Raw genomic sequence first — 17362 nt, forward strand, 5'->3', positions numbered from 1 at the left:
CTGAGTAGACTTCCTGGACACCCGGTATATATAAGGCTTTTTTTAAATATATCCCCATAAGAAAAGACATGAATTTTATTAATCCTATAGAATCTTTTAATGAAAATTGGATTTTTCTTATATAGTTTATCCAATTACTAAAATCATCTTAATATTATCTTAGACTAAGATGTGTATATAGGTCAGAAATTCATTAAGATGTCATCCACGCAGAGACCTTAACCCTAACAACTCTCAGACCATAAATAAATTATTTTCAAGAATATCTGGGAAAATCATTAGTTTTTTGACAATCTCTCCGAGCTGAGCTACCCAATAAGAAGCGGTTGGATTGTAATTAGATTACCCCTGTGAGGGGCAAATTATGGACTGTCTGGAAAAGTTATCCTGATGGTAACATTAAAAATTGAATTATGAATCTCTTGTTTGTCTTATCAGCGGGATAATTCTTGCTTACTAGTAGAATACCAGAATTACCAGGAAATTTATAACATTAAATTTTTCAAAGAGTTGGAGCTTGCATAGTTTTGCAAGAAGTTTGTGTATAATATTCTAAATTTTGTTCTTAATCTGTATGAGTATTTTGTTATTTTTCATCTGGTTAAATCTCTCTTTATTTAATATGATAATGCCCGACTTAAGGTTACACCCTTCCCTCAACTGCCCCTCGTTGCTGGCCATGCCACTGTTATGTGACTGAGAAATGAAAAGAAAACATACATCTAAGAAATTCCATACTATCATCATCATATCTTGAAGGCAGTCCCTCAACACAGTGTTATTAAATTATAAATTATTTCCTCATAGGTGGTAAAAGGTGTTATGGCTTTTTTTCTTAGATCTTTTTTTATACCCTCATACTTTGTTCGAAGTTTATTCAGGGTTCGAACCACCCCTGATATGGGTTTTTTTACATTAAACTCTGCTGTCAATTTTCCCAGGCCTGATTACTGATACTAAATTACAGAGTAAAATAACTTCGCTTTTTCAGAAAAGTTTACCGACTTCTTTTTTTATCAGGTTATTGAAAATTGATTAAAATTCTACAAAATTCAATGCACAGTATACGGTTTCTAAAAAGCTGTGTACTGTGATTCACTGGCAAATATTTGGTGGGATACTTACACATAATTAGCAAAAATGCAAATACGTATTTATACTAGTACTAACAAAAAGAATATCGGATTTGGCATAAAACAAGAATACAAGAACCTATAACTATTATCACAAATTAAAAACCAAACACCGAGAGGATAGAATTTATCTGCCTGATAACACACAGGAACTTTACCAGCTGGTCCGTAATTTTGCCCGTCCGTAATTAAGGATGTGATTTTATATGATATAAATTAGTTTCCTATTTTAAGAGGAGCATTTACTCAAATAACTACACTGAAAATTTAGTCAGCTCACTTAACTGCCATTGACTGACTAGCTTTTGCCGATGACTTAAGTTATTCTTTAATATAAGTATTAATGACTGTTTATTTCTTTAGAATTGTCTGAATTTCTTGGAGATTTGGGAGGCTGATAATAGGCTCGGGCTTAATGCGGTGAAGTGTAGTATGGTCAGTTATTCAAAATCAAAGATCACTTACAACTACTCAATCAACAATACCATTTTCAGTAGGCTCAGTCAGAGTACAAAGTTTACGTTTAAACTGCATTTTCGCTGCTTTGTTGGGTCACAATTGGAATATGGCTGCATCGTGCGGAATCTAATTTACCAGTTCCACATTAATTTAACTAAGTCTGTTCAGCGCAGGTTTGCTAAGTATTTAGCCTATGATGGTGTATACCCTGTAAGGGGTGTTGACCACCGCCAACTATTGGGCTGCTTTACCTACATCCTTTGCATCTAAGAAGAAATATCTTTTTTGTTAAGTTTTCATATGGGTTAATTAATGGTTTAATGGGCAATCCTGTTCTTGTCTCCTATGTATCTATTATCTCCTTCTTGATTTTAAATTTGACAGGCTTAAGAGGAAAGGACTTAAATGCTAAACCAGATAATGTTTTTATAAAATAGGAGAATTCGGTATCAACATCTTCAGAGAGAAGATTCCAGTCAGTTGTTAGACAGAGGTTCTTGAAATTTAAAAAATTTTTGTTAGAAAAAATACGGCCCAATTTTCGCGAGCAATTTTTGCCTGTGTTTGACGACAACACAAAGTTTGTCAATACTGCTTCATGGTCAGAGAAACCTGAACTTAAGACAGTAGTGTCAACGAGTCCGGGATCGAAAGATGAAACTACATAATCTATGGTGCTGGAGCTAGTTTTAGAAGTTCTACTTGGTGAGTTAATATGCATGACTATACCAAATGAGTCGAAAATCGACTGGAGAGATTCTTAGACAGCACACACACTCGAGAAGTCAATGTTAAGATCGCCACATAAAATTAATTTGCTTTTTAAAGGTAGGGACTCAAGTAAGCTCAGTAATTTCTGAAAAAATACATTTACGTCCGCGTCGTGAGTTCTGTGAATACAAACAATATAGAGATCATAAATTCATTTAAAACACGAGCGGCCGGCAGAAGTACGGATCCGTCTAATCAGTTTGTTTCTCTATTGACGTTGACTGACTTCAGCGTTGTTTTAACGGTCCGTGCTGTTTTTTTTGTGCTGTGTGACTCCTAGCAATGCCGAAACGTAAACGAGTTGTGCTTAGTCTTTCTGACAAACTTAAAATTTTGGAACGATTAAAAAAAGATGCAAGTGAATCAAGTTTAGCTCGAGAGTTTGGTGTTGGGATTTGGAAAAACAATCACAAAGTTTGCTTGCGTGCTGGATAGTGAAGATGGAAGCTTGCATAAATAATAAAAACAATGAAAATGGCAGAAAATCAAAACCTAGACAGCAGTTTACTCATGGTTCATGCAGATACGTGCTCAAGGGTAACTAATAAATGGTCCTTTGATTTGCGCAAAGACATTAGAAATGAACACAAAGCTTGGGGGTAATAATGATTTTAAAGCATCTACTCGTTGGCTCAAAAGATTCAAGTCTAGGCACGGAATTAGAGAGCTAGATATTCAAGGGAAAAAGCTGTCAGCTGACATTGACGCTGCTGAAAAGTTCAAAGAAAGTTTTAAGAGTTCGCTTGTAAAGCAGTGTTATAAGGACAGTAACGTCTACAATGCAGACGAAAGTGGGTTATACTGGAAGAGAATGCCGACCTAATCCCTTGTCTCTAAAAAAGAAATGGCAGCGCCTGGATTCAAAGCAAGCAAATCCCGCATAACAGCCATGGTATGTGGAAACAATACGGGCACACAACGACTGCTGATCATAGGAAAATCTGAAGAATCCAAGATGCTTCAAAGAAATAAAAAAACTGCCGCTTATTTAAAAAAAACCAAAAAAACTCGTGGATGGACACTTAAGTATTTATCGAGTGGTATGACGCTGTATTCATTCCAGAGGTTAAAAAACATCAAATAGACACTGGAGACACTGGAAATATTTTATTAGTGATTGATTATGCTCCAAGACATCCCTCAAACCTTTCACCTGAGAGAGAAGATGGAAAATTTAATTTCTTGCCACCCAATGTAACCTCAGTCCTTCAACCTATGGACCAGGGGGTGATCGAAGCCTTCTAACGTTACTACAGAAAAAAACGTTGCTTCGTAGTGTCCCAATCGGCCAAGAGGCAGATAAAACAATTCTTGAAATCTACAATAACTTGAAGGATGTTGTTTATATGGCGGCAGAAGCGTGGGCTAATGTCAAAGCGACTACTCTAAAGAAATCCTAGAATGAGCTTTGTCCAGCAGTTGAATCCGAAGCTAGCCCTATAAAAAAAGAACCAACAAATGAAAACTTTGTTTCAAAAATGGTTGAGTTGATGAAAGAGGCTTCAGGATTTGAAGAATGTGACCAAGAAAACGTGCATGAATGGCTAGAATTTGACGAGGATGATCCCGGCTACAAATTGTTGACAGACGACGATATAATAGCACAGGTTCAAGTTCCTGAAGATGACGACGATGAAGACCAAATTAGTGATGACATCATCTCAGCTGAAAAATGTCCGTCCAATGAAGAAGCCTTTAAATGCTTTGAGACTGCTATTAAATGGTTGGAATACCAAGACGAATGTGATTTTGTGCAGTTGCTGTCTTTCAGATTTGGCGGCAAAAAAACCAGTCTCAAAACTTAAGCAAACAATTATGTTCGACTATGTTTGACTTTTTTTTAGAATAGTTTTGTACTATTAACACATCTAAGTCACTTAACTAAAAAATGTTTAAATAAAAAGCATTTCATACATAATATGTATTCCTAATCCAATGACGTGTTTTATTACCCTACCCTCAACAAAGAAGTGGAATTTCGCAAATGTTCGTTTATTCGAAAAAATCGATTATCCGAACACCATCTGCACCAATGGTTTCGGATAATCGGCGCTCTACTACTTTCTTCGATAGCAGATTATCAAACTGTTGAAAAATCGTTGTTAGTAGACATTATTATGGTATCTCCATAAAATAAATTACTTCTATTAATTCTAGCGATTGTTGTATAATTTTTAACAAAAACAGGCTCATCAACATTTAACCAATGTTCAGTAATGGCAATGATGTCTGGAAAATTAAGCTCTTCTAGAAGAAGAACTAATTCATCGGTTTTGTGTCTTAAGGACTGGATATTTATAAGAAAAAACTAAGCTCGCGAGTGCTGGATCGTCTGATCGCGTCATACTAACTAAAAATTTTTGTTTCTATTTGGAAAACTACTGAAATAGTAATTGCTATGGCTTTCCCTAGTTTTTGGCAGGCGTAGAAGTTTCTCGGATGAAAAGTAAGAACTAGAGGCAGCCAGATCAGCATCGACTTTAGTTTGATTTATCCCATAGGCGTCGTGAAAGCGATAATATAACTTACGAAGGGAATCGACGTCACTCGGAACGCCCTCAGATGCTAACGCCAGTTTGATGCTAGTGCAAGTGTGTCCTTTAAAGCAGACATTAGTGGGTTGGTCTTAAGGAGATTTTAATATGGCGGATTTCTTAGTCTTGCCAATAAGTAACGACTATTAGTCGCATCTGAGTCACGCGACAATCGCATGATGGCGTGATCGGGTCCAAATCAGGCTTGTCCTACATTGTGGGTTTTTCTACACTGGTAACAGAGTTTTCTGACACCATGGATTTGCTAGAAGCTATTGCCTCTTTGGCACAACCAATTTTAATGGTTCTTCTCTCCATAGCGCCAGATTGGATTGCTGAATTGGAGCGCGGGTGTGGGCTGTGGTTTTCCGCAAGTTTGGAAATTAATTGCTGATTCATTGCGGTATTGTTTGCAGAATTTAAAGCTGGTGACATCATCCATAAGAGTGATAAAGAAGATACACAAATTTGATTGTCAACTAAAGTACTTGCTGGTCACATGCTAAGGTTCTTCATTTTCTCCAGATGACATTTGTCCTTTACGCCAATTTTAAATTCGGAGTAAAAATTGTCATTATTTGTTAGCATAGAAAAGCAACGCATAAAGTCGGTTGTACCCAGTTTTTCCTTGACATAATGTGCAATTTGATTTGCCGAGTAAGAAGGTGGTATTTTAGACACTTCTACATAATGCCAGTCATCTAATTTGAAAGATTTAGGCGTCGGTGAAATAAAAACTTTTTCTGAAGGAGCAACTTTTGGGACTTGGTTGTTAGAGCAGTATATCTGGATGGAAACCTACTTTCTTACAACGGGTGTTTAATAGGGTGCCATTGATTAGAAAAGGGTTCTGATCAATTGAGGCCCTATAGAGTGTACAATTTATAGGTTGCGATGGTTCATGTACCTTTGGACGGTTTTACACCACAGCCTGCTGCACGAAAAATATAAAAGTGATTGAATTTAATTAAAAGTAAAAAGACTTACCTAGGGGTCAGGATAACACAGGAGGTTTTTTCGGAAGGCCGCGCGAACACTGGTCGTAAAAATGGTTATTAACAGTAAGACGATCTAGTACCGAGTGTGTTCCACCTCGATTCCCCGCGTCAGTCTTTTCGGTACTTGCATGTGACGTATTATTTGGGTATGTACCAGGTTTGTAGTAAAAGTAAAGAATAGCAAGTAAGGAAATATTATCGGGAGAGGCAAGGACATAAGGCAAATCTCAACATTCATTATGTAAAACAAAAAAAATATTAACAGCAAGAAGCGATACTTTGAATGCACTTAAGAATATAACTTATAGAACTAGACTAAATCAAACTAAGTATTAATCTAATTAATAAAGTGAAATTGAGGTGACGACAAGAACAGAACAACGGGTTTGCAAACATTCTCCTTTTTGGCCAACGCCGCCGTCAATTTTATAATCGAATTCGCTCATATATACGACTATCTACCTGAATTGGTTAAATGTGCAAAAACTGTGGAGGCCTTTTATAAGAGTCTCAATGCATACTTAAAAACTACTCTTAATATTATTATTATTAATAGAATTTTGTTTAAATCATTTTAACTCTAAATAAATGATTGTTTTTTTAAATCTAACCTGTATTCTTCTTCCAATATATCCTAAGCTAGGTCCAACTGTTGATCCGACGACACCTCCGGTACTAGTCGTACTGCCTCCTCCAGGAAGAGTACCTAAGATTAAAAAAAAAAACATTTGAAACTTAAAGGTAGCTGTCCACTCATTTTAATTATTGATAAAAAAACGCTTATACCTAGATAACTAAAACTTACCATAAAACTTATTTTCCGTCCTATCGGAGACCAAAAACTGATCGTCCCGCATAAAATTATCTTCGTCATCCGGCTCGTCGCCCCCGAAAGTGTCGTCGCTGTCCGGCGAGCTGATTAAAATAGAAAATTGCTATAACAAACACTTTCATCTAAATCGACTCTTAGAGAAATCATCTAACCACACCTTTAAACTCTTGGGAATTTTTATTAAAAATTATAATCATCATATACATAAATTGTTCACAAAATTCAATTCTTCTATCTGCATCCTCCTGAAATTTTTCTGCTTCAAGAACCCTTACTACTGAAGACTTACAATTCGAGCGCTACCTGCCTAGTGGGAATATTAGGATTTTCTTCAATGGCTAATAACACATTAATGTTGGTGTCTTCATTAAGCGCAGATCGACGAGAACTAATTATTGTTCTTACGTGACCATTTTCCTGAAACTGTTTTTCAATCTTGCTTATAAAGTACTATAAGCAAGACTGAAAAACAGTATGGTGGTAAAATGAGATGGGTGGTAAATCAGAATATTTCTGTCTGAATAAATGGCTCCAGCTAACCCTCCTTTGATATGTCAAATGGGAATCCCCATCGAGTGACATATCATTGTAATCAGCATTAAAATGTCTATTGAACAGTGCCACCAGCAAATAGTGAGCTAAAATGTCTGGTAATAATGAATATTTTATCGACGTTATACTTTTGTATGTCAAATGGCTATCCTATGGTGTGATACATCATTTTAAAGGGCATGCAATCTACCACCCAACAGGGTATAAAAATGTAAACTTTTTAGACTTATAAACAGTAAGGGTGTGAAAAGGTGTTTACAAAAATTTAATACAATTTACAATTTAATCAGTACACAGAATTTATTTTTCTAAGTGTTCAACATGTGCTCCGTTATTCGCGAGACAATAATAAAGTCTGTCCCAAAGGAAAAAATCTAGTGTTGTTAAGTCTGGCGACCGTGCAGACCATTCAGTTGCACCACGCCTGCCAATCCACATCCCTGGAAGCTGTTCATTTAGCCACTCTCGAACTGTCAAAGCATCGTGTTGTTGGAAATAGACATTTTTTTCGTTTAGTATCCCAACACCATTTTTATCCACTAGGTTTTCCAAAGATTGGACGATTGAAGGATATACTGTATTTTCTGTATTTTTTTTGTTTTAATTGCTTATTTATAAATTAAAATAAATAAGCAATTAAAAAAAAATATTTCGACTCAATGAACTGTTTATTACCGTGCATTTTTACTGGTAAATAGCTTCAACTTACAATTTTTTTTTTTGGCGAAATAAGATGGAAAATTGTTTGCCATTTAAAATAATGTGTGACTCTATAAGGCAACCATTTGATCCACCAAAGTTTAAGTTGATAAAATGTCTTTTATGACCACACATTTTTGCTTACTATTTGCTTATACGTCAACCGATTTTGTTTTCTTTCAGTTTGGTTGGATAGGAGGTTGTATGCCCCTTTAAAACGATGTATCACACTTAGGGTCGATAAAATATCCATTATTCTCAGATATTTTGGTCCCTATTCGCTGGTACGTCAACCGATTTCATTTTTTTTGGTACTGTTGACTAGACATTTGAATGCTGCGTACAATGATGTGTCATACGATGAGGGTTCCATTTGAGGTTAGCTGGAAGTGAGGGGGTGATTGACAGGTCTTTATCAAATATAAAACTAAACATCCCCTTGTATATCTAAATTGACGTTTTTCTTGTTTTTTTTGTAATGAAGATATTAAGGATGGTACGTTTTAAAATGAAAGCACTGTATATAAGAGTTAATATAGAGAAGTAAAAGAGTGATTTTGATACTTGCAACGTTATCAAATGGAAGTACAAACATTTAGAACTTAGGTTTACTAGATTTTTGAGGTGTTAAGTGGCAACATCGCGCTAACATGCACGTACTTGCTCTATAGATGTCAACGTTGGCAAATTATCAATTGCCAAACTGTGATTATAGAAATATGATAAAAAATAAAATGTCAAAATAATCATAACTAAATCGAATTCTAGTTTGCACGCTAGTTCTTAGTACATATTTACCTACGAGTAACTCGTCTAACCATAACCCTTTGCGTAGTTTGAGTTGGCAAAGGTGATGGCGAAGGGGTGGGCGCGTGTGGAATACTCAAACTTCCGTCCAAGTTATGCTTTGAGCCGGACTCCTTTTTCCTATCGTATAACCCTAAAATTCGTTAAAAATTAATTAAAACTCTTTAGAAATAGTAAATAAAGAACCTGCGATGCCATTAGTGGTTTGTTGTACCCCATCTTTCTGTGGGGTCTCTTGTAACGGCGTACGAAGACTTTGAGGAAGCAATTCGACCAAATTGGTGGTGTGGGGCTGATATCGTAGGACCAAAACGCATGTGGACACTAGCGTATAAGCCAACAGGGTCCCTGGAATTTGCTTTCGGTTTAAGTATATCGCAAACGCATAATAGGGTCATAGTATTTCTTTGTATTCTACTAGATTGTTAAGCCTATTTGCTTTTTTTGACTTCTTAGGGAAAATAAAAAACGGGAATATAACGGAAGTAACAGTCCAATAACGAGAGTCAAGGAAACCTGTTCAGTTTACGGTTTTACCATTGGTTTGTTTATAAAAAAAACATTCTAGTGGTTTTTAAATTGCTCTATTTCAGTCTCAAAAAAATACTGCTTTCGCTATATAAGTGGTGCGGATAGCATCATAAGCGCGTCATCTTTGTCAATCAAATCAATGTCCTTCTGTTTCGGAACTACACATTTTTCGGAAAAATGAGGCAGTATAGTCGAAGATATTTTCTGATAAAACTTGGCCTGCATAATATGTAATTCGCCTCTTGCCAGCAAACTTTACAATAATAAATTATCCTGCATAATCCAGCAAAATCCAATTTTTGACCAGTAGTTACTGCTACTTCATCGGAGTCGGATGAAGAATGAATAAACATCTTCGTTTAATTTGTTTTTAGGCGCAAGTATATCTTATATAGTATTTAAGGAGAATAAGGTGCAAAGAAATTAAAAAGATTGGTACCTAAATTAAATATATATGAGTATATGATAAGGATACCGTTGGAGTGATAACGTAAGTATTTTGATGATGGGGAGCAAGACACTGCAATATGAAGGATTATTGACGTGTCTATATTAGTCTGTGAATCTACATAGTGCCTTTAAAACTTTCTTTATTTTCTGGTAATAATTCATCATACTCTATTGGCTCATTATACTCTATTTCAAACGGTTGGAAACTATCAGAAGCATGCGCATTTTCCTAATGGCGTTCAAGCACACAAAATGCTCGTTTGAAACTACTAGCGTTGATTGAAAAGGGAAAAGATGCGCAAATACTGTATAAAATTTCGTGACCGCGGCAGCCAGCCGTTCTTTGCTTTATCTAGCAATTTAGAAGCTAAGAGGTGGCGCCCCCATACGTAGGAATGATGAAACTCGCTTGGCAGCCTTGGTATTAAAAATTACCAGACATAATATCGCAGAGAAATGGGAGTTTTCGCATTGCGCTATTTCTGTTTGAGGACATATTCGCATATTCCATAGTATAAATTTGGGAGAAAATATTGAAAGGTTTAGTTTCATATTTTGTTTTTTTTTCTAATTTTTAAGTATATAATCTAATAAGTAATATAAGTAATATAATTTTGCTTATTTTTAAAAGTACAGTATATTATAGAGTTTGCCTACATTTCGGCAGAACCAGAGGCTGTTATTTTTTATACAAGGTGCAAAAATATACATATGGTAAAGTGTTTTAAGCTTTTGGGCCTACGGCTTATAAATTAAAAAAAAATACCTTGAAAAAAAATTAACCTTAAAAACATATACAGGGTGTTCCGTTCATCATGTTACAAACTTCTATGGCAGATAGAAAACGTCAAAAGAAAAACAAAAGTTCATATAAACATGGGTCCGGAAAAGCTTCCTCAGGGAGCTAGAGCTCTTTGAAAATAACCTTTAAAAACTAGTTTTTTTTTATTAGCTCTGGAACTACTTTAGCTACCGCAACCAATTTTGGGAGGTAAATTATTGTTAGTACGTTTATTCTTTTGAACCTACTAATTAAAAAAAATATTTACCAGGGGCTTCAGAATCAGGGGAGTATTTGGTAAATTTGGGCCCATTTCTTTAAGACTTTAATTTCTGCCCGTTTGGGTATTAGATTATGATGTTCCTATGCTTTTTACATAAAAAAGGTGCTCTTAGTAAAAGTCGGTAAATGATAAATATCACCGTTTTTGTGAAAATTGACGAAAAGCAAGTTATGAGATACAAAAATGAATTATCTATTATTATTAATAAACAATTAAAAAAAAATCTGGCGTAAATATAAAATAAATGTTTAAAAAAAGTTAAGGTAGCCACTTTATTAAATTGGTACTCAAATTAATTAACTGTCACTTTAATTACCTTGAGGCATAAAATGTTTAAATGATTTTAAGTGTACTAAAAAACCAACAAATTAACAATTTTAGAACCGTAAACAAATTTTATTAAAAATTGGTATTACAAAAATAAACTTAAAATATTAATTGCTCAAAATGCCGGCCGCCACGATCGATACATTTATTGTATCTACGCACCATATTAAGGTTGACGTGGTTAAAAATATCAGGCGTGGTTTGGATTACTTCAGCAGCTGCGGAAATTCTTCTGACTCGACTGGAGTTTCATATACGAGACATTTCATATGCCCCCAAAGAAAAAAATTTAAGGGTGTCAAATCTGGTGAGCGCGCTGGCCAGGTGACAGGGCCTCCGCAGTCAATCCAGCGCCTTCCAAAATTTTCATTTATAAACTCGCGGACAATAAGTGGAAAATGAGCTGGCGCTCCATCTTGTTGTAGCCATAAGTTCTGTCGTATATTTAGGGGCAGATCATCTAATAGTTCTGGCAGTACATTTCTTAAAAAAATGAAATAAATATTTCCCGTTAAACGAGGAGGCAACATAATTGGACCAATTAAGCGTTCTCCAACAATGCCGGCCCACAAATGACCGAAAACTTATGGTGATAGCTGCTAAAATCATCCACCAAGGGTTTTCCTCACTTCACACATTCTTAGAATTAAAAATGCCTTCTTTTGTAAATAAAGCCTCGTCAGTAAAAAGGACATATTTTGGAAATTGAGGTTTTTCTGTACACCGGTCAAGAAACCACTGGCAAAAATTCACGCGGGGCCTAAAATCATTGGGTACTAATGATTCCACCTTTTGCAGGTGGTAGGGCCGAAGAAGCTGTTCATTAACAACGTTCCATACCCTAACATGATTTACATGCATCGCATCAGCAACTGCTCGAGTATTTACTGATGGGTTATCTTCAAATCGCTGAAGCACTTCTTCCTCAAAATCCGGGATTCGGAGGTTCCTTTGCGCGCCATTATCTTGGCGTTTTATTTTAACAGAGCCAGTCTCCCTGTGAGCCAACCCTTTCAAAAAGTGTGTGAGCTGGGATTCGCCTTTCGGGAAACCACTCTTCATATAGTCCAGAAGCAGCTCTACCATTACATCGAACTTCCCCATAAATTAAAAGCATATCGGCGTATTCAGCGAAAGTGTATTCCATTACTTAACCGTAATAAAAAGGGAATTAATATCGTGTAAAAAATACTGACAGTGACAAATTTAAAAAATACTGACAGTGGCAATGAATTAGCATTATTATTATTATTAAAATAATTAATTCAAGATACAGCATCTTAGTTTGGTTTTAGTCAATTTCCACAAAAACGGTGATATTTACCGACTTTTACTAAGAGCACCTTTTTTTATGTAAAAAGTATAGGAACATCATAATCTAATGTCCAAACCATGTTGGGGCAGAAATTAAAGTCTTAAAGAAATGAGCCCAAATTTACCAAATACTCTCCTGATTCTGAAGCCCCTGGTAAATATTTTTTTTATTTAGTAGGTTCAAAAGAATAAACATAATAACAATAATTTACCTCCCAAAATTGGTTGCGGTAGCTAAAGTAGTTCCAGAGCTATAAAAAAAAACTAGTTTTTAAAGGTTATTTTCAAAAAGCTCTAGCTCCCTGAGGAAGCTTTTCCGGACCCATGTTTATATGAACTTTTGTTTTTCTTTTGACGTTTTCTATCTGCCATAGAAGTTTGTAACATGATCAACGAAACACCCTGTATATGTTACTCACCTTTAGATTAACTTTTATGTTTTATAGGGTAAGTTTTTAGCTGAAAACTTTTAAATGTATTTTTTTTAAATCTAAAAATGTCTATTGTAGATTTGATAAAGGTCAAGAATATGAAGACCGAAACGTTATTAACATTATATATTAAAGCAAGATAAATTTTATGTTTTAACAATTACTAATACCCAAGAAAATAATTGATTTCAAAAATACATAAGCAGCATACATAACCCAAAAACAATCCACCCTTTATATCCAACCAAAGAAAATGGTAAAATTGGATTATTTTTGGGTTAATATTCTGGTTTGATAAATAACATCATATTTCTTAAATTGCCCACGCATTGGGCATTATGAATAATCGCCATGTAATTACATTTTTCATATTATACGAGCCCCGTCCCACTTCAGTTGGCCCAATTGAAAATTCTTAATAGTTTCTGTTTAAACCCCCAAAAAAAAAGACAAATTTTATAGTGTTATATAGTTTTAAACAAATAATAAGCTTTACTTACTCTATAAACACAACAAAATGGGAAAGTAAACTCATTTATATTGAATAATATATATATATATTATATTGAATATAATATATATTCAATATAATATATATATATATAATAATATATTGAAATATTTATTTTTTAAAACAGTCGCAATTCTTTGAGGCATGGGGTTTATTAAGTTCTGATACTACCTCTGATTAAAACTCTCCCAAATTTCTTGCTAGTGGATTTCGGACCTAATGAATAGAATTCTTGTATATGCCTAAAGAGTTAAAATAAAATAAAAAATAGAAACAAGAAATTTATTTCTACTATTTAAAATATGATTCAAAAATTTATCAATCAACCAAAATCTAATTTTAGAGATAACACATAATGTTTATATGAGATACTTTTTGGTATTGTAATATTGTGGAATAAAGATTCGATAAAAGAGTAATAAATTCATTTTTTACTAAGCGGGCCAACTGAAATAAGACGGGGCTCGTATATATTTTTAGCAGAAAATTTTACATAACGAAATAATCATAAATAAATGGTAGTAAAAGTATTTACATATAAAGATTATTTAAACAATCTTTATCAATATTTTTATTTTATTTGTTTAAACATTGACTGAAGAGGCAAGATTTAATTTTCAATCATTGATTAGATACGATACGTATTTTGCTATGCGGCTTCTTAGAAGTTTGTTTTTCTCTCGTTTGCTGGTATTTTTCAGTTTCCCATTTAAAAAAACTAAAAGAATTTTCAAAAAACTAAGAGAATTGTTTTTTCTCTTCCTAGTATTAGTACATCCCCGATAAGCACACTCGTTAATTTTGCTTGAATTTGACATAATTCAAAACAATAATAATACAAAATAATACGCCAAACATGCAAAAACTCCCTTAGACGATGCTGGCGAGCTCCGCTAAACAATAATGAGACACAAACGGCAAAAAGATTTCCGCGCGCGTTTGAGCGTGGCGCCATCTATCCGCCGCGCGCTTTTTGGGTCACGTTTTTGCCCGTAAATATGCGTATCTTCTCGCCTTTTCAATCAACGCTACTAGTCGAGCGTTCTAGCGCAAGGTTGTTATATGGGTGTAATCTACAAACCTTGGTTCTAGCGAATGTATATTTTGATTTGGAAACTGTCAAAAGAAATTGTGGATTTTGCTCGCTACTCTATTAAACGAAGATAAAACACCTGTGATCTGGCGATTCCTACTTTAAGTTGTGCAAGTGATTGTGTATCTCTCTCTATCCCACTGATTTTGAAGATTACGGGGCCGTACCCAGATACATTTTTGGGCCGTTTTTGTATTATTTTCGTCGTGTTTTTTAAGAGATATTTAAGGATGGGTCTATCGCACGAACTTATAAATATACTTAGGTATATTTATAAGTTCCTGGTCTTCGCCTTTAAAATAGTTGTTGGATGGGTCTATCACCTTTAATAGTTGGGAGGGGAGTCATGTGAGGTTATTATTATTTGATGTGTTTTGCCGGTTTTGCTTTTTTACACGTTTATTAAAAAGGAGTATTTAGAATTTGGCCTGTATTCGACTCAAGTTTTTTGCAGTTTTTAATGTGAAGAAGTCTGTTTTTTTATTTGTGTTTGTGGATTTGTTTAATATTATACTTAAAGACCTTAAAATGTTTCGACCCTGGGAAAATAGGCAGGAAAATTTGGCAAATAAAGAGGGCAGTGTTTGTGCCGGCTTATGGAGACCGTGGGTGCACAAAAAAGGCAATAATATTTGTGGTGACAACAATAGGAGTGATCTGGACAGTGATTTAGACTTATATAGTTATGATGGTTCATTTTCTAGTGTTGAGGAAGCAGAGGAAGAAGCCAGGGAAGTAAAAGCTACAAGGGAAAATCAAGAGCAGCGAGAAATAAGTTAAATTTTTATACTTGTATGATAATATATGATTTTCTCTTTTATAAAACAAGCCTAATACAAAATTTAGTTATTTTTAAATTGATAAATATTATGAGTATGTAATATTATGATAGTGATCCAATCTTACCAATCGACATCATTTCCACCAATATTTCGAGTTTTATGAACAAGGCGGCTATAGCGGCTCCCATTCCGCTACAAAAAGTCGCCAAAGCTGGGGTTCCAGTGTTCGGCCATACTTGCGAGAACGTTCTAAAGGAGATATTAAACTTAGGAGCGATAGGGTAGTTTTCAAATTAAATACCTAAAAATCAGTCCGTCCTGTGCCATAGCGTAAATTATCCTGGGCATGGGGAACATCGATCCGAACATAGAGACTGTCAATCCGGCCAGAGCTCCTACCGCTACGATATATTTACATTTGTAGGCGCCTACTTGGCCGAACATTTCTACTAGCGCTGATTCTTCGTCCACGTCGCTATAGGGAACTAATGAATTAAAAAAATAAAATATTATGCTTATAAAACCTTGAGGCACATCCTCAGTTATATATAATAATTATTGAGGTTTGGTTAAGATGATTAAGGTAGTAATAGAATAGTTGTAAAAGTTATGTATTTTTAGCTAAGTCCATTGTAGATTTAAGGACCATTGCTTAAAAGCTTAGAGCATTGAAAGACTAGAATTAGTAAACAGCAACTTTGTTTGAGTTCAACATGTGCTTAGGGGCAAGAAGTGTTTTGTTTACAAACATATTCATCGATTCTTTGTTGTCAAGTCTACACACATTTTCAAAAGAGGAAATTTTCAGCTACATATGAACACATATAATAATGTTAATTTAACTTATTGGTGTTAGATTTTAGATTAAAAATAAAAAGTAGAAATAGATATATCTTATTCTAAGAACAAAAATAAGATCTACAAAGAAAAAATTTATATTGCTTATATATAAAACATATATTGTTTACATTTAAAGCATAATTTATTAATAATAAATACTTATCATATATTGACAAATATTGACTTCTTTATAGAGAATTTTATCATATTTTATTTAAAAAAACGCTTCATATTTTATTAAAGAGATACAGTATCGGTTTGTGCCTGTCAAAGTAAGGGACAAATTTTGATGATATTTTAAAATGTTTTTTTGCCATTTCTACATAAGCATTTGGCATCATTGCATCAGAGATGTTGCAATCAAATAATCTGCCTATAGTTCCACGGGAATGCTAATTCTAGCCTTTCAATGTTCTAAGATTAAAAGTTTATTTAATTATTAATGTCGGGATATCCCATTACATAATTTAACAATATTAAATTAACAATTTAAAGTCATCCAAGATAAGTACCATAAATTGTAATCCAAAAACATATCAATAATCCTTTATAATATAATAAAATCAAAACAAATTAGAAAAATATATAATATATAAACCGAGATATAAACTTCAAAGGGTTAAATAATCAAACTAAACCAGAATTGACCAATTGTTTTTTAATAAACACTACAATATTACAACTCTTTTTTATACGTCATGGAAGTTAAAAACGAAAATCAAATTTTTACAGTCGCCCAGATAAGTTTTGCACACAATATATTTTTTCCATACTTCTGATCTTAAACTTCTGATTTTCTGATCTGATTTTAAACTTCTAAAATAAAATTAAGAGAAAAACTATAATAACTCATTCCATGGACGTCTATAATATACTTTTTTATAAAAGGTAAAAAACACGAAATCCACAGCATCACAAATACATTTAATAAAATAACGAAGGTTACATGTTTCGCTCGACTAGAGCATCATCAGACCTAAACAATAATTAAAATTATGTAACCGGAAAAAAGGAGAATTCAACAACAACTTACCATAACATACACAAAACACCTAATATTTAAGTAAACAAAGATTACAAGTCGAGCGGAGTCTATAATATAAACAACAAAATCATAAAGTCTTGTAAAACATTTGTTGTTAGACCAATGACATTCCTTTTCAATTTTGTGTATTTGCTCTGGAACCTTTCCAGATTCCTTCAAAAAAAAACAAAAGTTGTTCCTATCTTCAAA

At 34.1% G+C, this 17362-nt stretch overlaps 1 protein-coding gene across 3 annotated transcripts in view; it reads right to left on the reverse strand.

The window, feature by feature from the left end:
• Window positions 1–17362, reverse strand: part of LOC126739664 (cationic amino acid transporter 2) — a 56637-nt gene that overhangs the window by 9512 nt on the left and 29763 nt on the right. For all 3 annotated transcript variants that reach the window (XM_050445440.1, XM_050445438.1, XM_050445439.1), the window contains exons 7-12: window positions 15590–15773; window positions 15413–15537; window positions 8972–9133; window positions 8777–8918; window positions 6701–6810; window positions 6507–6601 (exon numbers count right to left, since the gene is read on the reverse strand). In XM_050445440.1, the coding sequence (XP_050301397.1) occupies window positions 6507–6601; window positions 6701–6810; window positions 8777–8918; window positions 8972–9133; window positions 15413–15537; window positions 15590–15773 (818 nt within the window). The remainder of the gene's footprint in view (window positions 1–6506; window positions 6602–6700; window positions 6811–8776; window positions 8919–8971; window positions 9134–15412; window positions 15538–15589; window positions 15774–17362) is intronic.

The sequence above is a fragment of the Anthonomus grandis genome, chromosome 8 (assembly GCF_022605725.1).
Source record: "Anthonomus grandis grandis chromosome 8, icAntGran1.3, whole genome shotgun sequence".
Taxonomy (NCBI): Eukaryota; Metazoa; Arthropoda; class Insecta; order Coleoptera; family Curculionidae; genus Anthonomus; species Anthonomus grandis.